We start from the raw sequence: 22,514 nt of genomic DNA on the forward strand, positions 1-22,514 counted from the left end.
AGAAAAACTCATGCTTTGTTCAATTTTCCTTCTGTAAAGGCCTGTAAAAGCAAGAAATTTCTTAATCATTCTTTAGCATCCCAGGCAGCCTCTCATGAAAAAGAATTTTGTTCATTGTTGCTCTCAGCTGATTCTTATAAACATTTCAGGAAATGTTGAAAACTTATCTTTTCTCTAAATACTCGACTACTTAATCCATCCTATTCCACGGATCATGTTTATAATTAATAATCTTATGTAAACCGTGTAGAACCTTTTGGTAACGTGGTTAATAAGCACAATGTAATGTCAATAATTTGCTGTGTTTTATACATCGATCTTTAGGTTTCACTGTCCTCTCAGCAACACTTCTATTATTTTTCCAATAACTGACTTGAGGCTTTCCGGCCTCAAGTAGTTTCCTGCTTCATCTCAGCAGCCACTTTTGTGAAGAGGAACCACATCTTCTCTTCTCCAAACCCATGATCCACTCCAATCTCCAGAGATTTATTGAATAAATTTTTAAGTGAATTTTTAAGTGAAGCCACCAAAACCTCTGAGCTCCTCAAAATCCTGTGATGGATGCCATCCGGACCAATGGCTTTGTCCACCTGTAGTTTCTTAAGTTGTTCATAAACACTTAAGCCCTGATTCTGCAAAGTACATCCTGATTTTAGGAATCTGTAAGCCAATTGGGATGCACGTTTAAAAAAAAAATGCTCCTCAGGCAAGCCGCCTATATTGAAGACGTCTCCGGGAGCCTAGGGAGGCCCGCAAGACCGCCTAAGGGCCTTAGGCGAACCTAGGCGGCCCTATGTGTCTCCCTAGTAGAGGAAGAGATGCTTACAATGTAGGCCAGCAAAATGCTGGCCTAAATTGTAAGTAGACGCGGCCGCTATACTTAACGCGGCAAGGGATCTCCCTGCCACGATAACTATAGAAGCTGCGGCTGCCTGTCCGATTGCCGGCAGGAGGGTGCCTAACCTCCTGCCAGAAGAGCGCACCCCTGACACTCCTGATCGCTGGCAGGAGGGTGCCTAACCCTTCCTGCTGGAACGCCACCCACCCCCAGAAACTCCTGATCACCAGCAGGAGGGTGCCCAACCCCTCCTGCCAGAATACCACCCCCGCAAAACTCCTGATCACTAGCAGGAGGGTGCCCAACCCCTCCTGTCAGAAAGCCGCACCCCCTCCGGACCCCCCACACTAACGCCCCCCCCTACGCTACTGCCCCCCAGATGACCCCCCCATAACCTCCCCCTAACTAACCTTCCCCCTACTAACCTCTAAATTGTTGGCTGGCCGGATGGGTCTTGCTGCCGTCCAAACAGCAGGCCCACCTTGTCGAAATGAGGCGGGCCTGCCCCTTCCCGGCCCATCCCCACTAAGCCTAAGGCCTGATTGGCCCAGGCTCTAGAAGCCTGAACCAATCAAGCCTTAGGCTTAGTGGGAATGGGCGGACCCGATAAGCCTAAGGCCTGATTGGTCCAGGCTCCTAGAGCCTTAGACTTAGTGGGGATGGGCCGGTAAGGGGCGGGACCGCCTCATTTTGACGAGGTGGGCCTGCCAGCTGGACGGCAGCAAAACCCATCCAGCCGGCCAACAATTTAGAGGTTAGTTGGGGAGGTTAGGGGGTGGTAATGCAGGGGAGGGGGGACGTTAGCGTGACCCATGTTCGATCTCATGGCCACTGCCAAAAACAGGAAAGCGGACAGGTTTTACAGCCATTGGCGAGAGGCCGGAAGCGCAGGTCTGGACATAAGAACAAAAGAATTGCCACTGCTAAGTCAGACCAGTGGTCCATCATGCCCAGCAGTCCGCTCACGCGGCAGCCCTCTGGTCTAAGACCAGCACCCTAACTAAGATTAGCCCTACCAGCGCACGTTCTTGTTCAACAGAAACTTGTCTAACTTTGTCTTGAATCCTTGGAGGGTGTTTTCCCCTATAACAGCCTCTGGAAGGGCGTTCCAGCTTTCTATCACTCTCTGGGTGAAGAAGAACTTCCTTACGTTTGTACGGAATCTATCCCCTTTCAACTTTAGAGAGTGCCCTCTTGTTCTCCCTACCTTGGAGAGGGTGAACAACCTGTCCTTATCTACTAAGTCTATCCCCTTCAGTACCTTGAATATTTTGATCATGTCCCCTCTCAATCTCCTCTGTTCGAGAGAGAAGAGGCCCAGTTTCTCTAATCTTTCGCTGTACGGCAGCTCCTCCAGCTCCTAAACCATCTTAGTCGCTCTTCTCTGGACCAATGCTGGACGCAGTATTCCAGATGAGGGTGTACCATGGCCCGGTACAGCGGCATGATAACCTGTTCATGATCCCCCTTCTTTATCATTCCTATCATTCTGTTTGCCCTTTTTGCTGCCGCCGCACATTGTGTGGACGGCTTCAACGACTTGTCGATCAGAACTCCCAAGTCCCTTTCCTGGGAGGTCTCTCCAAGTACCGCCCCGGACATCCTGTATTCGTGCATGAGATTTTTGTTACCGACATGCATCACTTTACACTTATCCACGTTGAACCTCATCTGCCATGTTGATGCCCATTCCTCAAGCCTGATTATGTCACGTTGCAGATCTTCGCAATCCCCCTGCATCTTTACTACTCTGAATAACTTCGTATCATCCGCAAATTTAATCACCTCGCTTGTCGTACCTATGTCCAGATCATTTATAAAGATGTTAAAGAGCACGGGTCCAAGCATCGAGCCCTGCGGCACCCCACTGGTGACGCTCTTCCAGTCCGAGTATTGTCAATTTACCCACACTCTGTTTTCTATGCTCCAGCCAGTTTTTAATCCACGTGAGTATTTCACCCTCAATTCCATGGCTTGCAATTTTCCGAAGTAGTTGTTCATGCAGAACCTTGTCGAATGCCTTCTGAAAATCCAGATATACGATGTCCACTGGATCACCCTTGTCTATCTGTCTGTTTACTCCTCAAAGAAGTGCAGCAAGTTCGTCAAACACGATCTGCCTTTGCTAAAACCGTAATGACTGGTCCTCATCAGCCCGGTGCAGTTCTGGTCTCAGGAAAATCTCCTCTAAGTCTTCCCCCGTGGCCCATGATAGGCCGTATTTTGCATCGCGTAGCAGAACACAGGGGCCCAATGATCTTTGTGGCCCCCTATTGGCTGAGAAGACTGTGGTATGCCAATCTGTTTCGGCTCTGGCAAGGCCAGGGACTTCAACTTCCCTGTCACCCAAAACACAGCCGTCCGCCTCATCTATGGCCTAAAGAAATGGGAACATATCACCCCTTTCTACCACCAACTCCACTGGCTGCCTTTCGAATCCAGAGTACTCTTCAAATTCGCATGCTTCTGCTACAAATCGGTAAACGGCCTCTCGCCAAGATACATCAATCCCCTCTTTAACCTTTACTGCACCAACAAGAAATCTCGTAGAATTCAACTGTTCGCCTACCCCTTGCTTAAGCTCTGTCATCTTAAAAGATTCCTAGACAAAACCTTCGCCTTCCAAGCAGCCAAGATGAACCCATGGATTGCCCAAATGATTCTCGAGGCTCCCACTTACCTCGACTTCAGAAAAACACTCAAAACTTACCTATTCAACAAACAAGCCCCCTAACGCCCCCTCTCCGGAATTACCTGGCCACACGCCCGCCCCTTTCCCCCCTTCATTGATCGCTGTCTTCCAGCTCACCTCCCTCCTCCTTCTTCATCAGCCAAGTTCGGCTAAAGTTGTTGTAAATCCAATAAATCGTGGTAAATCGGCCCATTCGGCCCTTCCCCCCCCTTTATTAACCGCTTTCCTCCTTCTCTACTTTCTACTCCCGCTTCTTCAGCCATGTTCGGCTGAAGGTGTTGCAAATCCAATACATTGTTTGTATATCCAATACATTGCCTGTAAACCCAATACATTGTTTGTAAATCGGCATGTCAATGCGGATCCTAATGTAATTATTGTGAACCGCCTAGAACTCGATGGGCATGGCGGTATATAAGAATAAAATTATTATTATTATTATCTTATTCAGGGGCCAAACGCTCTGCAGGATCGGGACCACTTTGGTCTTACGGCATGACTCTTGAGTGCATGGCCTTGACTGCCCAGGGCTATTCGACCGTGATGATTACTAGACTACTGCACAAGGAAGTCCATGGTGGCAGCCTATGTGAAAGTTTGGAAGTATTACCAGGCTTGGTGTTCAGATCATCAGATGGACCCTTTGGTTCCCTCGGTTGCCCAGGTTCTAGACTTTCTGCAGGATGGCCTGAAAAAGGGTCTTGCTGTGAATTCTCTCAGGGTTCAGCTCGCAGGCTTTTCTTGTTTGGAGCCTGTGATGCTCAGATGCTCTTTAGCGACTCATCTGGACGTTGTCTGTTTCTTGAGAGGAGCGATTCAGCTGAGGCCTCTGTTGCGCCTCCCTTGTCCAACGTGGAATCTGAATCTGGTATTCCATTCTCTGGCTCGTCCGTCCTATGAACCTTTTGAACAAGCGTCATTGAAGGATCTTTCCATCAAGACAGTGTTCCTGGTAGCAGTCACATCTGCCCATAGGATTTCAGAACTTCAAGCTTTTTAATGTTGGGATCCTTTCCTGCGGATCATGGATTCTGCAGTTATCTTGTGGATGGTATCTTCCTTTCTTTTGAAGGTAGTATGTCTTGTGAATCAGGAAGTTCGTCTTCCAGCATTCGTCCCCTCGGGTTCCAAGACCTAGGACAGGATTTTGCAGTCCCTGGACATTCGTCGACTATTACTGCAGTATTTGGAGATTACCAATGAGTTTTGCCTTTCATACCATCTGTTTGTCCTCTCAGGTCCAGTCCATCAGGGTAGAACTGCATCTGAGGCTACCATTTAAGATGGATCCATTTAGCCATCTCTGCTGCCTATGTAGCGACAGGGAAGAAGCCCCCCCTTGGAGTTTGGGCTCATTCTACCAGGGGTACGTCCTCTTCGGCAGTGTCTACAGCTGTTTCAGTGGAAGAGATTTGCAGGGCTGTTACATGGTCATCCCTGCACACCTTTACCAAGTTTTATTGGATTGATGTGGCAGCCAAGCAGGATGCTTCTTTTGGGGCATCGGTGTTGGCAGTGGGCTCATCGGTCCCACCCTGATTTTTGGGACTGCTCTGTTACGTCCCAGCTGTTCTCAAAATAAGGTGGGATTGTACAAGAGTGAAAGATTAGGTTCTTACCTCTGCTAATCTTGTTTTCTTAAATCCATACTTTATTCTGGGACCCTGCCCTGTGTCTATCCGATTCGCAGATTGCCTGCCTGATTACTGGTAAGCTGGATTTCAGTCTCCGACCAGCGTCTCTATTATATTGAAATTAGGTTCGGGGAGTTCCTGGGTTAGCACCCCCTTCTGACGGTGCAGGCTGTGTCTCCCCATAGCACTGTTTTTATCGTTCAGGTTCTAATGTTTAATGACCTGTTTTCTAGTTTTCATTGTTGCTGTTTTTAATGTTAATATGAGCAGAATTTATTGTTTGGCAGAGAGTTCTCGGTTTCCCTCTCTCTCTCTCTCTCTCTCTCTCTCTCTCTCTCTCTTGTATCTTGATTTTCCTGTAGAAATTCATGTCTGTTTGTAGACTGATGTCCAGGGAGCATGCTCCAGGAGATAAGTGCAGAGGGAGAAGCTGAAATTTCTATCAAGTGAACTTTCTACAGCCCCTGGCTAGCCAGGGAAGACAACTCCCAACCATTTCCACAATAAAGTGTGGATTTACAAGAAAGAAGATTAGCAGAGGTAAGAATATAAGAATTGCCACTGCTGGGTCAGACCAGTGGCCCATCGTGCCCAGAAGTCTGCTTTCGCAGCGGCCCTTAGGTCAAAGACCAGTGCCCTGAGACTAGCCTTACCTGCGTACGTTCTGGACCAGCAGGAACTTTTCTAACTTTGTCTTGAATCCCTGGAGGGTGTTTTCCCCTATAACAGCCTCCGGAAGAGTGTTCCAGTTTTCTACCACCCTTTGGGTAAAGAAGAACTTCCTTACATTTGTACGGAATCTATCCCCTTTTAACTTTAAAGAGTGCCCTCTCATTCTCTCTACCTTGGAGAGGGTGAACAACCCTCTACTAAGTCTATTCCCTTCATTATTTTGAATGTTTTGATCATGTCCCCTCTGTCTCCTCTTTTCAAGGGAGAAGAGGCCAAGTTTCTCTAATCTCGCACTGTATGGCAACTCCTCCAGCCCTTTAACCAGTTTAGTCGCTCTTCTCTGGACCCTTTCGAGTAGTACTGTGTCCTTTATGTACGGCGAACAGTGCTGGACGCAGTATTCCAGGTGGGGTTGTACCATGGCCCTGTACCGCGGCATGATGACATCCGATCTGTTTGTGATCCCCTTCTTAATCATTGCTAGCATTCTGTTTGCCCTTTTTGCCACCGCCGCGCATTGCGCGGATGATTTCATTGACTTGTCGATCAGTACTCCCAAATCTCTTTCCTGCGGGGGTCTATCCGAGTACTGCACTGGACATCCTGTATTTGTGTGTAATATTTTTGTTACCGACATGCATCACCTTACTCTTATCCACGTTAAACCTTATTTGCCATGTTGCGGCACATTTCTCAAGCGTGTTGATGTCACGTTGCAGGTTTTCGTAATCCTTCAGTGCCTTCACTACTCTGAATAACTTCGTATCATCTGCAAATTTATTCACCTCACTCGTCGTACCAATTTCCAGGTCGTTTATAAATATGCTGAAGAGCACGGGTCCAAGCACCGTACCTTGCGGCACTCTACTGGTGACGCTTTTCCGATTATTGTCCATTTACCCCTACTTTCTGTTTCGTATCTGCCAGCCAGTTTTTAATCCACTTGAGTATTTTACCCTGGCTTGCAATTTTTTGAAGTAGTCATTCATGCGGGACCTTGTCAAATGCCTTCTGAAAATCCAGATATACAATGTCGACCGGATCTCCCTTGCCTATCTTCCTGTTTACTCCCTTGAAGAAGTGCAGCAAGTTCATCAAGCAAGGTCTTCCTTTGCTGAAGCTGTGCTAGCTGGTCCTCATCAGATCATGTCCGTCAAGGTGATCAATGATACAGTCCTTTATCAGCGCCTTTACCATCTTTCCTGGTACTGAGATCAGACTCACCGGTCTGTAGTTTCCTGGATCTCCCCTCTAACCTTTCTTGATGATCGGCATAACATTCGCCACCTTCCAGTCTTTCAGAATCCTTCCTGATATGATTGACAGATTGGTTATTAGTTGAAGCAGTTCAGCTATAACCCTTTTCAATTCCTTGATTACCCTCGGATGGATGCCTTCCAGTACCAGGGATTTATCATAAGAACATAAGAAATGCCTCTGCTGGTTCACACCCGAGGTCCATCATGCCCAGCAGTCCGCTCACGCGGTGGCCCAACAGGTCCCGGACCTGTGTAGTAATCTTCTATCTATACCCCTCTATCCCCATTTCCATTAGGAATTTATCCAATCCTTTCTTGAACCCCAGTACCGTACTCTGCCCTATTACGTCCTCTGGAAGCGCATTCCAGGTGTCCACCACACGTTGGGTAAAGAAGAACTTCCTAGCATTTGTTTTGAATCTGTCTCCTATCAGCTTTTCCGAATGCCCTCTTGTTCTTTTGTTATTAGAAAGTTTGAAGAATCTGTCCCTCTTTACTCTCTCTATGCCCTTCATGATCTTATAAGTCTCTATCATATCTCCTCTAAATCTCCTCTTCTCCAGGGAAAAGAGACCCAGCTTCTCCAATCTCTCAGAATATGACAGGTTTTCCATACCTTTTATCAGACGTGTCGCTCTCCTCTGAACCCTCTCGACTAACGCCATATCCTTCTTAAGGTACGGTGACCAATATTGGACGCAGTACTCCAAATGCGGGCGCACCATCACCCGATACAACGGCAGGATAACTTCTTTCGTTCTGGCTATAATACCCTTTTTGATTATACCAAGCATTCTATTCGCTCTCTTAGCGGCCGCTGCACACTGTGCCGACGGCTTCATTGTCATGTCCACCATTACCCCCAAGTCCCTTTCCTGGGTACTCTTATTCAATAACATCCCTCCCATTGTATAGTTGTACCTCGAGTTTCTGCTCCCCACATGTAATACTTTACATTTCTCAATTTTGAACTTCATCTGCCATTTCGCCGCCCATTCTTCTAGTTTGTTCAAGTCCCTTTGCAATTCTTCGCAGTCCTCTGTAGTCTGAGCTCCATTAAATAGTTTGGTGTCGTCCGCAAATTTTATTATCTCGCACTTCGTCCCTGTTTCTAGATCATTTATGAAGATATTAAATAGCAGTGGCCCGAGCACCGAGTCCTGCGGGACACCACTCGTGACCCTCCTCCAGTCGGAGTAGTGACCCTTCACTCCTACCCTTTGTTTTCTACCCTCCAACCAGTTTCTGATCCATCTATGTACGTCTCCTTCCACCCAATGGTTCTTCAATTTCCGGAGTAGACGTTCATGGGGCACCTTGTCAAAGGCTTTTTGGAAATCTAGATATATAATGTCTTTGGGGTCTCCTTTGTCTATCCGTTTGTTGATTCCTTCGAAGAAGTGCAATAAGTTTGTTAGGCACGATCTTCCCTTGCAGAAACCATGCTGGCTGGTTATCAGAAGTTCATGTTTTTCAAAATGTTGATCGATGTTTTCTTTTATCAGTGCTTCTGCCATTTTCCCTGGAACCGAAGTCAGGCTCACCGGCCTGTAGTTTCCCGGGTCACCTCTTGATCCCTTTTTAAAGATGGGCGTAACGTTGGCTATCTTCCAATCTTCTGGGATCTCGCCTGTTTTCAGGGATAAGTTGCAAATTTGCTGCAGTAGTTCTGCTATCTCCTCCTTTAATTCCTTCAGAACCCTAGGATGTATGCTATCCGGACCCGGGGATTTGTCAGTTTTTAGTTTTTCTATCTGCCTACGAACGTCCTCAAGGCTCACTTCTATGGATGTTAATTTTTCTGCTTGACTTCCATTGAAGAATTGCTCAGGATCCGGTATGTTGGACGTGTTTTCGTTTGTAAATACAGACGAGAAGAACATGTTAAGCCTTTCTGCCACTCCCTTCCTGTCTCCGTCGTCCAGCGGTCCCACTTCCTCGCTAGCCGGCTGCTTCCCTTTAACATATCTGAAGAATGGTTTGAAATTTCTTGCTTCCCTGGCTAGCCTCTCTTCATACTCTCTTTTGGCTTTCCGAACCTCACGGCGACATTCTTTTTGATGCTTCTTGTGCTCTTTCCAGTTCCCCTCAGTTTTGTCCTTTTTCCATTTCTTGAATGAATTTTTCTTATTGCTTATCACTTCCTTCACTGTTTTGGTTATCCACGCTGGGTCTTTTGTTCGATTCTTTTTGCACCCCTTCCTGAATCTGGGGATATACAGATTTTGCACCTCGCTCACCATGTCCCTGAAGAAGGACCAGGCATGATTTACCGTTAGCCATGTTTTGGAAGTGTTCCTAAGTTTCTTCCTTACCAATTCCCTCATTGCTTCGTAGTTTCCCTTCCTGAAGTTAAAGGTTGTAGCAATGGATCTCTTGCCTTTTGACACTCCTACCTCAACCTTGAACTTGATCATATTATGATCGCTGTTTCCCAACGGTCCCACTACTTCTACTTCCTTTGCAGGTCCCCTTAACCCATTTAGGATTAGATCCAGAGTGGCATTTCCTCTCGTCGGTTCTCTAACAAGCTGTTCCATGAAGCAATCCTGTGTAGCTTCCAGGAATTTTGTCTCCCTAGTGCATTTCGAGCTTCCAAGACTCCAGCCTATCCCAGGGTAGTTGAAGTCTCCCATAATAACCGTGTTGCCGCTTTTGCATTCTCGCTTCATCTCGGCTTCCATTTCCTCATCGATATCTCTGGTTTGCCCGGGTGGGCGATAAAATAGGCCCATCTTTATTTCAGGCCCTTTCCTTCCCGGTATTTTGATCCATAGAGATTCCAGCTTGCTGGCCGTCTCTGCTGTGTCCATTTTTGTGGATGGTATGCCTTCTTTTATGTATAGGGCTATTCCACCTCCTTTTTGTTCTGATCTGTCCTGGCGATACAGCTTGTATCCCGGTAGTGCTGTATCCCATTTGCTTTCCTCATTCCACCATGTTTCAGAGATTCCAATGATGTCGATGTCTTCTGTGTTGGCCAAGGCTTCTAGTTCCCCCATTTTGTTTCTTAGGCTCCTTGCATTAGCATATATGCACTTTAGATCCTGGTATTTTGCTGTCCTCCTTTCCTTTCCCTGTGCTTCGGTCCATATTTTCTTCTCTTTTGCTGCAGACATTGTAACCACTTCTTCTGGGTTCGTCGACCCCTGCAATCTGTCCCTTGTTTCTTCCCAGCCATTTTTCCCCTCAGTATCTTCGCAGGATACCGTCTTCCGAATCGTCGACCCTTGGTCAACTGTCGGCTTTCCCCTTCTTCTTAGTTTAAAGCCTATTCTATTCCTCTCTTGACGTTGTTTGCTAGGAGTCTAGTTCCTGCTGCGCTGAGGTGCAGTCCATCTTTCCTGTAGAGCTTGCTCTTGCCCCAAAATGCCGTCCAGTTCCTCACGAAGTGGAATCCTTCTTCCTCACACCATCTCCTCATCCACGTATTTATTGATTGTAGTTCCTCTTGTCTTTTCACATCTGCCCTCGGTACTGGTAGGATCTCTGAGAACACTATCTTCTGGGCCTTCATCCTCAGCTTCCTTCCCAGAATCTTGAATTGTTCTAACAGCGTGCTTCTTTTGTAGTCTCTCTTGCTGACATCGTTCGTCCCGATGTGGATCACTACAGCTGTCTCTTCTGTCTCCGCCCCTTCCAGGATCATTCCAATTTTGTCCACGATGTCCTTGGTTCTTGCTCCCGGAAGGCAGGTCACCAGTCGGTCCTCTCTCCCTCCTGCTATGTGGCTGTCCACATGCCTAAGGATCGAGTCTCCCACTAGGATCGCTGACTTTCCCTTCTTTAATTTTTGCTTCGGTCTCAGGTCAGTGTCACTCTTTCTTCTTCTGGGCCTTGACTAGCCAAATTCTCCTCCTCTTGCGGTAGTCCTCTGTGGGTGTCATCCTTGAGGTAATCTTCTTCTTGCTCTCCCATGCATGTTGGTATCCGTGTAGCTTCTTCTTTCATCTGAAGTTCGTTCTCTTCCACCTTCGTCCTGTATGCCTCTTCAATGAATCTCTCGAGCTCCCTGACTTCCTCCTCAATGTGTCTCTCCGTGGTGTGAAATCCTTCGATCTCCTGTATCCTGTCCTCTAGTCGCTTGACCTCCTTCTTCAAGCTTTTCAGTTCCTGACACCGACTGCATACATATGACTGTCTCCCCGAGGGGAGATAGTCATACATATGACAGTCTATGCAGAATACTGGAAAGCTCATCTTCTGGCTTCCTTCTGCTTCCATTGTTGTTCCTACTTTAAGATATCAGTTGAGATTACTTGTGACTTGAGATTACTTGTGACTTGTGTCCGCTTTGTGTCCTTTCTCTCTCCCTATCTGCTGCTGGTGTCCTCCCTGACTCTCTCTCGGTGCTGGTGCCCTCTCTTTCTCTCTTTAACTGTCTCTGGTGTCCTCTCACTCACTGCCTGTTGGTGGTGTCTTCTCTGTCTCTCTCTCTGTGCTGGTGTCTTCTCTCTCTATGCTGGTGTTTCTCTCTATCTCTCTACCTGCTGCTGGGGTCCTCTCTCTCACTCTCTCCCTCTGCCTGCTTGGAATACTTGTGTGAACGGCTTGGCCCTTTGTGTCTGTCTCTCTCTTACCTTCTGTGCTTTCCTTCTGTACTTGTCGCTTCTTTACCCGTCTGTCTTACTCCGTTGACTTGTCCCTTCTCAAAGGCCCTTCGCAAAGGCGCTCTCGCTAAGGCGAGCGCCTTTGCTGCTCGCCTTCACCGCGCGCCGAACGGCTGCGCGCTGTTGGCTCCGCCCCCTTTCAAGGGGGAGTCCGACGCTGCCTCTGACGCGGTGGGGGTGGGCGGAGCGTACTCTCGCCGCTTCCCCGAGTCCTGTGCTTCTTCCTGCCTCCTTCCCCTGTGCAGAACTCTTTGTCTCCGACTCTCCCTCTCTGTCAAGCTACCCGAGCACGCTGCCTCCTTCTCCTTCGCTCTGGCAACTATTTTAAGCCTATCAATATGCCTGCATACCTCTTCGTTTCCTGCATATAGCTTGTTGGCTTCATAAGACCATAAAAATTGCCCGTGCTGGGTCAGACCAGTGGTCCATCGCGCCCAGCAGTCCGCTCATGCGGCGGCCCCCAGGTCGAAGACCTGTGCCCTAACCGAGACCAGCCCTACCTACGTTCGTTCTGGTTCAGCAAGAACTTGTCCAACCTTGTCTTGAATCCCTGGAGCGTGTTTTCCCTTATAACAGACTCCGGGAGAGCATTCCAGTTCTCCACCACTCTCTAGGTGAAGAAGAACTTCCTTATGTATGTTGTATATATCCTCGTTAGTAAATACAGACGCAAAAAATGTGTTCAGTATGTCGGCGATGGCTTTGTCCTCGTTTAGCACTCCCTTTATTCCATGGTCATCCATCGGCCCCACCGCTTCCTTCGTGGGTTGTTTCCCCTTAATATATTGAAAGAACGGCTTGAAGTTTTTTGCCTCCTTGGCTATTTTTTCCTCGTGGTCTCTTTTGGTCCCTCTTACCGCCTTATGGCACCATCTTTGATGCTGTTTGTGCTTTTTCCAGTTTTTGTCCATTTTTGACCTTTTCCATTCCTTAAACGAAGTCTTCTTGTCTCCGATTGCTTCCTTCACCACTACAGTGAGCCACGCTGGCTCCTTGTTCTTTTTCCTCTTGGATCCCTTGTTGATACGCGGTATATATAGATTTTGTGCCTCAGTGACTATGTGCTTAAAGAGGGACCATGCTTGCTCTAGTGTTTTTACAGTGCTTATCCTCTTCTTAATTTTCATCCTCACCACGAGTCTCATCCCTTTGTAATTCCCTTTTTGGAAATTCAGTTGCCGTGGCCATCATTCTGGATCGATGTTTTGCCCCTACATCTGGGTTGAAGTGGATCATATTTGTGATCACTGCTTCCCAGCGTCCCTTCTACTTCTACACCTTGCGCCGGTGCTCATAGTCCATTTAGAATTAAGTCCAGAATTGCATTTCCTCTCATATTTTCCTTGACAAGTTGTTCCAAGAAGCAATAGCCTACAGCAACCAACTTGGTATCCCTACTGCAGCCAGAGGTGCCTAGGTTCTAGTCTATCCCTGGATAATTGAAGTCACCCATGATAACTACATTGCCTCCCTTGTGATTGCGTTTAATCTCGTCCATCATTTCTCCATCAATTTCTTCGGATTGCCCTGGAGGTCGGTAGTAGATGCTGATCTTCATTTCTGTTCTATTTGTTCCCAAAATTTTGGTATATAGAGAATACGTTATTTTTCGTTTCCGGCGTGTTCTGTCCAGTAGACTCAATTCCCTATTTGACGTATAGGGCAATACCCCCACCTTTTTGATCTATCCTGTCTCTGCGGTATAGCTTGTATCCCGGTAGCACAGTGTCCCAGACGTTTTCCTCATTCCACCATGTTTCCGTGATGCCGGTAAAGTCAAGGTTATCTTTCTGTGCCATAGCTTCCAATTCTCAAGAAAAAAGGGGGGTTATAACGGATAATTTATACAACATCTGATTTAGTAAATTCATTTACTACACATCAGTGTCTGACTACTTTTTTGTAAATAATTAATTGTCACTAAAACCATTTTTTTTGTCATATACAAAACAACCATTCTATCAGTAGATTAACCTATTGTATAAATTAAGAGGTTGAAGTATCATAAAGGATGCATGGTTCTCAGTAAAGAGACCTCTTATAACTTAGATGTTATTTCAAGTCTTCATCCTGAATGCATATAATATAATCATTTACTTCAGACCTCCTTCCTACTTTAAAATTTTTTTATTTAATAATATATAATTGGGATAAAAAACTAATGAACTAAGGGTGCATATCCTATCCCTATCTTTTATATAAATTAATTAATAAATATATGTTGTTAACTTAATTTACTTTATAATGTCCTATCATTCACTCCATCAAATGTATTTTTATATTTTTTTGTATTAGAGAATAACAGCAACACTTATCATAGTGGCTTCCTAGCCAGGACCAATGTTCGTTGGTTTATGAACTACCCTTTTAAGGTAGGAAGGATGTCTGAAGTAAAAGATTATATTACATGCATTCAGGATGAAGACTTGAAATAACATCTAAGTTATAAGAGGTCTCTTTACTGAGAACCATGCATCCTTTATGATACTTCTACCTCTTAATTTAAACAATAGGTTAATCTACTGATAGAATGGTTGTTTTGATATGACAAAAAAATGGTTTTAGTGACAATTATTTACAAAAAAGTAGTCAGACATTGATGTGTAGTAAATGAATTTACTAAATCAGATGTTGTATAAATTATCCATTATAACCCCCATTTTTTTTGATGATTATTGTTGTGGACTGGATAACTTGAACAAAGATCCGATTGTTTGATACTAGCTTCCAATTCTCCCATCTTATTCCTTAGGTTCCTTGCGTTCGTGTACATACACCTGAGTTTGAGGCCTGTTACTGTCTTGCATTTCCTTCCCTCTTGTGTCCCTTTCGATCCATCAGGATTTCTGTCTTGCCTATCGGTGAGTCTTCCCCGTTATCTTCCTGCACGGTATCCTCTGGGTATACCGGTTCCCGAACCATCGACTCTCGGTCAACTGTCGGCTTCCCCTTCTTAGTTTAAAAACTTCTCAATTTCTCTCTTGTTGTTGCTTGCAAATAGCCTCATTCCATCTCCGCTGAGGTGGAGTCCATCCTTCCTGAATAGCTTGCTCTTCCCCCAGAATGTCATCCAGTTGCGCACGAAGTGGAATCCTTCTTCCTCACACCAGCGTCTTATCCATGTATTGACTGCTTGCAGTTCTGTCTTCCTCTTCTCATCGGCCCTGGGTACTGACATGATCTCTTCAGCTTCTCTCCTAGCATCAGGAACTGGTCTTTCAGTCCTTCCCTGCTGTAGTTCCTGTTGCTCACGTTGTTTGTCCCCATGTGGATCACCACCGCCGTGTCTTCGTCTTCCACTCTGTTGATGATCCTGTCGATGTGGCTCACTATGTCTTCTACCTTGGCTCCTGTCTTCCTCCCGCTATGTGGCTGTCAACTTGTCTGATGATGGAGTCTCCATGAAGATTGCTGTCCTCTCTATCTTCTCTTTCCTCTCTAGGCACAGGTCTGTGTCCTCTGTGCAGTTCCATCTTACCTCATCCTGGCATTGGCTTGTCTTCTTGTGGGTTCCCTTCACTGTTTCCAAGTCTCGCTGCTGCATCACCTATTTCTTCCTGGTGGTTGGCCTCCAGGTGGTCCTCACTGTTTGGTGTATCTTGGCAGTTCCACTGTTGTTGGTGATTTCCACAGTGCCTGCTTGATGAACTTCTCTAACTCCCCGACTTCTTCCTTAACGATTTCCTCTGTCATGAAGTTTTCTACCTCGCTGTCCTCTTCTTCCACTGCTCAAAGTGCTTCTAGTTCCAGTATTCTGCCCTCCAGGAGTCTGAGTTGCTTCTTCAGGCCCTCCAGTTCCTTGCATCGAGTGCATACATAAGACCGGCTCCCAGAGGAGAGGTAATCATATACATATGGCAAACGGTGCAGAAAACAGGGTAGCTCAACATCCTTCTTCTGTCTGCTTGCCGGTCTGTTGTCTAAAGTGGCTTCTCCTTGTATAGGAATCTGTGAAGTCCTTTTAATGATTTTAAACCTGCTACCCCTGTTGCTTGTGTGTCTTCTGTATCTGCTGTGATTGCCCTCAGCTACTACTGTGTTTATCTTCTGCTTGTCTGTCCTGTTGCCCTTGTGGTACTTGCCTGTGTAGGTGTCCTTCCCTAGTGTTTTCTTCTTTGCTCGTCACTTCTTAAGGCCCTTTGCAAAGGCGCTTATGCTAAGGCGAGCGCCTTTAACATTCGCCTTCGACACACGCCAAATGGTTGAGCTCTGTTGGCCCCTCCCCTTTTGAGGAGTTTCGGTGGATGACGGGGGTGGGCGGAGCTACCTCTCACCGATGTCCCTTACTCTCTCCTGCCTTCTCTTGCTCTTTCTTCCCTTCTCCTGTTCTCTTCTCTGCTTTTCTCTCCTTCTGCTTTCCTGCCTCCAGCTTGCCTGGAAGCCTTCCCTTAATCGTTGGAGGAGCTTCCTCCAGCATCAGAATGAAAGTTTCTGGCTTAGCCGCAGGACACGCATAGGAATTGCTGGCCATGGCTTTGTGCAGAGAAATGGCTGCGGTTTAAGGAGAAGGGAGCCAGCCAGAAAAAGGTAAATATCTGCTGGATGGAGGCACGTACTTGGGGCATAGAAAGAAGGGAGGGATGGAGAAGGGTGCGTTGGGACATGGGAGGGAGAGGGGCGTGTTGGGAGCACAAAATTCAGACAAAGGATAGAAAAAAGAGGAAGGGGGCATAAATTTGGGACACAGAATGGAGGGAGGGAAGCATGAGCCATTGAATGGAAGAATGGAGGTAGTGAGGGTAAGAGATGCTGAGTTGAGGGAGGGAATAGAAAGGGAGAGTGATTTTCTGAGCCTTGCTCCATCCCCTTAGTCTGAGAGCTAGTAAACAAATCCAGCTACAGTTTCTGTTAGCAGTCTATGCAGGAGTCTTTTGCAGTAGCTCAGCTTGTTTTTATTTTACGATTAAAGTCCATTTCTTGATGACTTCAGTGTCTTGAGACCCCCTCCCCAGTGATCCCCTGTCAGAGAAAAGGACGTAATCCTGTGGTGCCTGACTGCAGCTTCAAAGAAAAGCTCTGGTGGATCTATGAAACGTTCCTGCTGTGGGCCACCTTCTTGAAGTACCCGGGGTCCCTTCCCTTGGGAGTCTGCTGGCTGGTGACCTTGCCACAGGTTTCTAGTGCAGGCTGTGTGCATCTGGACAGAAACCTAGCCGGGTTTCAAGGTGCAAGCTGCCTTTCCCGCCCCTGACTGCATGGCAGAGGATCCATGGGGGTGGAGGTTGTGGTCAGTATCTGGCCAACTGGCAGTCCAAAGATCTTCCATTCTGGGCATTTGGTGCTGTTTCTGATGAGGCAGAAAGTTCTTTTTCTCAACTCAACTGCTTTTAAAAACGCTGACAGGCAAAGGCAGTACAGAACTGTGAGTACCTCCATTATTTCCTATGGGAACTATTGGGGTGGCTTGTGGAACGATTTAAAAGTAAATTTTCACAGTTTCTGTGGGTAGAGTTCAGGTCCCCCAGCTCCCCAGACCCCCAAATCGCTAATTTTTTATTTATTTTTTTAATTTTTGCTTTTTTTGGTGAAAATTCGTGACAGCCATCTTGGATTTTAAAATCGATCTTTTTAAAATCTTTATTTCTGCCTGAAAAACCCCTCGATTTGACTCAAAATAGTTTGGGGTGGGCTCAACAGCCCCTAATTTTTTTAATGTGGAGATTGATTGTGCTGGATTGATGCCGGATCAGCGATTGTGTATTGCGTGCCATAGTGCACTGGAGGAGGGGGCTTTGGACTTTGTCTCCTGTAAGTAATCTTGGACTCGGGAGCCGGCCTGGTTCTGTGCCTTCCAGAGTAAATCTTACCCAGAGGCCATTTAGGAGTCTTGGCGCAGAACGCCTGCGTTCTGAGTCTGGGGACTCTTTTGGCATGTCGCATGTACCTCAACAGAGCCCTGCCATGGTTGCGGACTGGGCCTTTTCACCAGATTTTATTCAGCTCCTCTGAAAAGCATATCCTCAGACCCTGCTCATTTGATGCAGTTGGGGCTTTTTCAGTTTGTTGCATCTGTGGCGAAGCATCCTGTTGGAGAGCCCTCTTGTCTGGCAGTGCCAGATCTCAATTACAGGGATTGCCATGCAGATTTTATGATTTTTCTGTCTCCTGCCATTGTATTTATTTTGGATCCAGCTGATGCTAGTAAAGGCTATAAATCTAGCCTAGGATGGTTCATAATAATAAAACTGGTAATAAAATATCTGTTGTTAAAGGAAGTTATGGGGTTTTTCTGGAATAAATCTTCCATACATATTTACATTTTTTGCAGATTAAAATATACACAGCTTCTTATCAGCAAGGCTTACGGCCTCTTTTACAAAGCTGCGCTAGCAGCTGCTGTGTGGCAACAGCTCCGAAGCCCTTTAAATCTCTATGGGCTTCTGGGCTGTTAGCGCAGCGCAGCTGCTAGCGCGCCTTTGTAAAAGAGACCGTTAGTGTGCACTGTTATGTATTAATAACTGTTATAAAATTTTGCATCCTGGGGTCATGTTCATTTTTTGTCAAATATAATGTGTTTATAAAATATTTAGAGCAACTACAATAATGACTCATTTAACTTTTACTGCATGTTTCTCAGTGTTAATGGAAACTCTGAACCATTAATAAATATTTTGATGTAGCATCATTTCGTCTGCTAGTTCAGTCTTCCATCTTAAGTATGCTCGGCTATTGCAATATTATTTATTTGGGTACATAGAAGAAAAAAACGAAAAGGCTTTGAATTATTTAAAATTCAGCAGTTCAGATGATTTTTGGTTTGAAAAAATGGGAACATATTAACTCCCTATTATCAAAAACTACATTGGTTACTGATGGAGGCAAGAGTTTTGTTTAAATTTTCCTGTATCTGTTTTAAATCAATATTTGGTATGGCTCCTGAGTACCTGGTCTCAATTTTTTTTCTAGACCATTTTAACAGGCCTACACGCAGAATCCATATGTTTGCTTACCCAACAGTAAATGCTTGTCACTTTAAAAGATTTCTGGATAGAACTCTTGTATTTCGGGCAGGCAAATTGAATGACTGATTTTGGTAATATTATTATGCGTGCTCCATCTTATTTTACTTTTAGAAAATTAGTAAAAACACAGTTGTTTGATCAATTTGTAACCTGATTCACTGTTTGTAATCTTTTATCCTATTATCTTGTATATATTTCTGTTGATTTGTATTGTATTTTTTTTACTGACTGTCCAGTACTTCTCATTGTAAACCGCCTCGAACTATTATGGCTTTGGCGGTATACAAGTATAAATTATTATTATTATTAAGAAGCCAGAAACTCTATTTCTATTGTAGGCAATAGGCTATGTTCATAAAGTTTTCAGTTTGCTTTCTGCTGGGTTTTTTTTCTCTCTCTAATGTTTTGTATGACATGTAATTTTAGATATGTAGGTGAAGGATACTCGGTTGCACATGACCATATGGAGGATGAAATGAGAGAATTTTACATTCAGAATGCTGGATCAACATCTATACAGTCAGTAAAAGTTGGACAACTTGTGGCTGTTAATGCAGAGGAAGATGCTTGGCTGCGTGCTCAGATTATTTCAATAACAGCTGACAAACTGGAAGTAAGTGTTCTCTGTTTTCTTGTAAACATCTACTTGTATAATTTCAGCTGAAAACTGTGAAGATATTTTTCCATTTTTTTGCTATCTGTACTATTTTTAATATACAAATTTGTTTTCTGTTTGGGATTTTTTTTTTCCAGCGAAGCTTTAGTTTTGTTTGGGTACATACAATTTGAGTTACCACCTTATTCTTTTCAGGAACTCTGTCGTCATTGTGCCTCCAATAGAGTAATAGAGAAGTGGCTATAGTTTGACCTAACCCAGACATGAGCAAAGTATGGCCTGCGGGCCATATCCAGCCCATTTAGTTTTTAAAATCTGGCCCGCTGACCATCCGAACCCCACTGACCGTGAGCCCTGCATACCTCCCTCCAGAGGGGCATCGGGCTGGCAGCACTCTAAATAGGCTGATTCATGACCTTCTCTCGGGGAATTCCCTCTGCTGCATCACTGATGATGTCATCACTAATGCGGCACACGGAAGGCCCTGATGAGAGAAGGCCGCAAAGCAACCTGTTTAGAGTGCTGCCAGCCCGATGCCCCTCTGGAGGGAGGTATGTAGGTCTCACGGTCAGCAGGGTTCAGATGGGAGGGAAGGATGGAGAGTCAGCGGGGGTTCGGCTGTGCGGCAGGGGCAGGTGCTCAAAGGTTCTGCTGCACAAGGAATGGGAGGGAATGATGGAAGCTGGGCAAAGGCTCTGCTGCATGAGGGATGGGAGGAGGGAAGGATGGAAGCTGAGCAAGGGTTCTGCACGAAGGATGGGAGCTGGGTAAGGGTTATGCTGTACAGGGGGATGGGAGGGTTGGACGGATAAAAAGATACTGCAGAGGGAAAGCACAAGGGGATGGGAAAGATTATGCACATGTTGGGAGAGAAAGGAAAGAGGAAACATTGGAGTGAAGGAGAGGAAGAGAGAGTTGATCATGTACATTCGTTTTATACAATAAGCCTTAAGTTTTCATGCTCTGCTACCTTTTAAAGACCAAAACCTTTTATGTTATGACATTTACATTTAATTTATATTAGTTCACACAAACACTCCATCCATCTGCTCTTGGTCCGGCCCCTCTGTCAAATTTAAGAACCCATTGTGGCCCACAAGTCAAAAAGTTTGCCTACTCCTGGCCTAACCACTCTTTATTAGATTCAGACACACACGTTTTTCTCCCTGCCAAACATGTGGAGGGCTGTACCCATAGTGGAGCTCTTTTGAGTACATCCTATGAGAAACTAAGTTCTGAGCTCTGACTAATATATATATATTATCAAAGCAAATACAATTTCTAAAGTCGACACCCTTGTAATTCTGTTTTTTTTCAGATCTCAAAACCTTATGTGGATATATAGAAAATGGGATTTCTTAGTAGGCAAGCAGGATAATGAATTCCATGTCATTTGAATGTAAAGATGGCCAGAGTTAGAATACCCTAGATGATTTTTTGATTATGCCTAGCCAGCCCCTTACAAACCCAAATGCTGCAAGTTCATTTCAGTTTTCTTTTCTGTAAACCACGTTAAACTTCCTCCTAGGTGGGAAAATTGTTTTGTTTTTGTCTAGACATTCTTGCTGTTTTTTCACTTTTTGTTCTTGATTTTTGTTGAAGTGCATGATTTTTTTCTTTCAATGTGGCTGACTGGGTGGAGTGTTCCCTTGAGTGATTAGCAGAAAAAACAACAGAGGGATAAAATAGTTACGTATATTTAGAAAAAAAAAATCTGTTTCAGACTGCCTTCCAGAATGTGTTGCCTAGGGCTTGAATGACTTAAAAAAAAAAAATTAACAATTCTTTAATCTGGGGGGGGGGGAGGGAGCGTGGCTTGCCTGCAGACAAGATGATTCCACAGCTCCTCCTTCATCTGCACCATTAAGCTGTTTTATCCGTGCAAACAGAATAAATTTTTTCTCTAAACAGGGTAAATTTCTTTTATAAACACACTTGGTACAAGAATGGCTACTGGAAGGCAATCACAGTTAGAAGCAGTATTCGCGGCAGAAGATAATGCTAAGCGGGCCAAGCCTGACTCACCAACCCGAAGGAAGCTTCTGAGTTTGAACAGATGATGGCAGAATTTAAATTTATCAAGGACATGCTTAATGAAAATAACACTGAATTAAAACTTGTGAAAGAGGAAGTTCATGCCTTATCACAACAATTAAAGGCATGTGAAAAGAATACAGATCTTTTGGAACTTAGTTACAGAGCTGGAAAACCTTTTGAGTAAAGTTCAAACTGAACATAAAGATTTGACTCGCATTTCAAAGGAGCTGGAAGATGCAAACAACAGAAGCTGTAGAAGTAATATTAGAATTTTGGGGCTCCCAGAAGGGATAGAGGAAACAAACTCTTATCTCTCTTTTTTTTTTTTTTTGGAAGATTTGCTGCCAAAATTACTATCTCTCAATTTAAAATATCCTCTAGAAATAAAGAGCTCACAGGATTCCATCAAGAGCTTCCAATGGACAAAACGGTCCAAGGCCTATGATTTGTAAATTACTAAAGTTTCAGCAGGCTCTAGATATTTTAAATACAGCCAGACAATCAAAATCGTTGAAATGGCAGGAACATAAAATTCATATTGTACCTGATTTTGCAAAGGCGACTGCAAATCGAAGGAAGCAATTTCTACTTATGAGACCTCGATTGCGGCTGATGGGAGTCAATTTCGGGCTTTTTTACCCAGCAGTCATGAAAATCACTTTCAACAACAAAACTACCTATTATGAGGAACTGGTTAAACTTGAGTTTATCAGCCAGCACCTATGTCTTGAGAGGGCACTGTGGAATGCTTGATTTATACCGTTTATATATTTTATTTTTTCCTCTTAAGAAAGGGATTATAATATTCTCAAAAATGAGCAAGTTTGGAATTTTTGTTTTAAATTTATTTTTCTTTGATATGGAAAGTGCTTCGGAGGAAGTTTTACTTTATTTTTTAGATGACCAATAGATTTAGTGCTCGTATGTCTAGGGCGGGACTTCATTGCTGTGATTCACAAGAGAGGATAGAAGAAACCTGACAGGCATCTGAGTAGCTCAATAATAAAACTTGTAGGGGATATTGGCTAGCGGAGCATTTATTAGATCAAAAGTTTGATCGTGACACAGGATGTTAAGAAAGAATTTGCTGGAGTGACACCTTTGGAGCGCTTTTATTTCACAGGCTAAGAGGTGAATTTCCTGCACTCCTGCATTATGATCCCCTACTGGATACAGACCGAGCAGACATCACTA

General features: G+C 44.9%; 1 protein-coding gene across 4 annotated transcripts in view; it reads left to right on the plus strand.

The window, feature by feature from the left end:
• Positions 1 to 22,514, plus strand: part of TDRD7 (tudor domain containing 7) — a 719,490-nt gene that overhangs the window by 230,675 nt on the left and 466,301 nt on the right. For all 4 annotated transcript variants that reach the window (XM_033917728.1, XM_033917758.1, XM_033917748.1 and 1 more), the window contains exon 8: positions 19,094 to 19,280. In XM_033917728.1, the coding sequence (XP_033773619.1) occupies positions 19,094 to 19,280 (187 nt within the window). The remainder of the gene's footprint in view (positions 1 to 19,093; positions 19,281 to 22,514) is intronic.

The sequence above is a fragment of the Geotrypetes seraphini genome, chromosome 1, assembly GCF_902459505.1.
Source record: "Geotrypetes seraphini chromosome 1, aGeoSer1.1, whole genome shotgun sequence".
Taxonomy (NCBI): domain Eukaryota; kingdom Metazoa; phylum Chordata; class Amphibia; order Gymnophiona; family Dermophiidae; genus Geotrypetes; species Geotrypetes seraphini.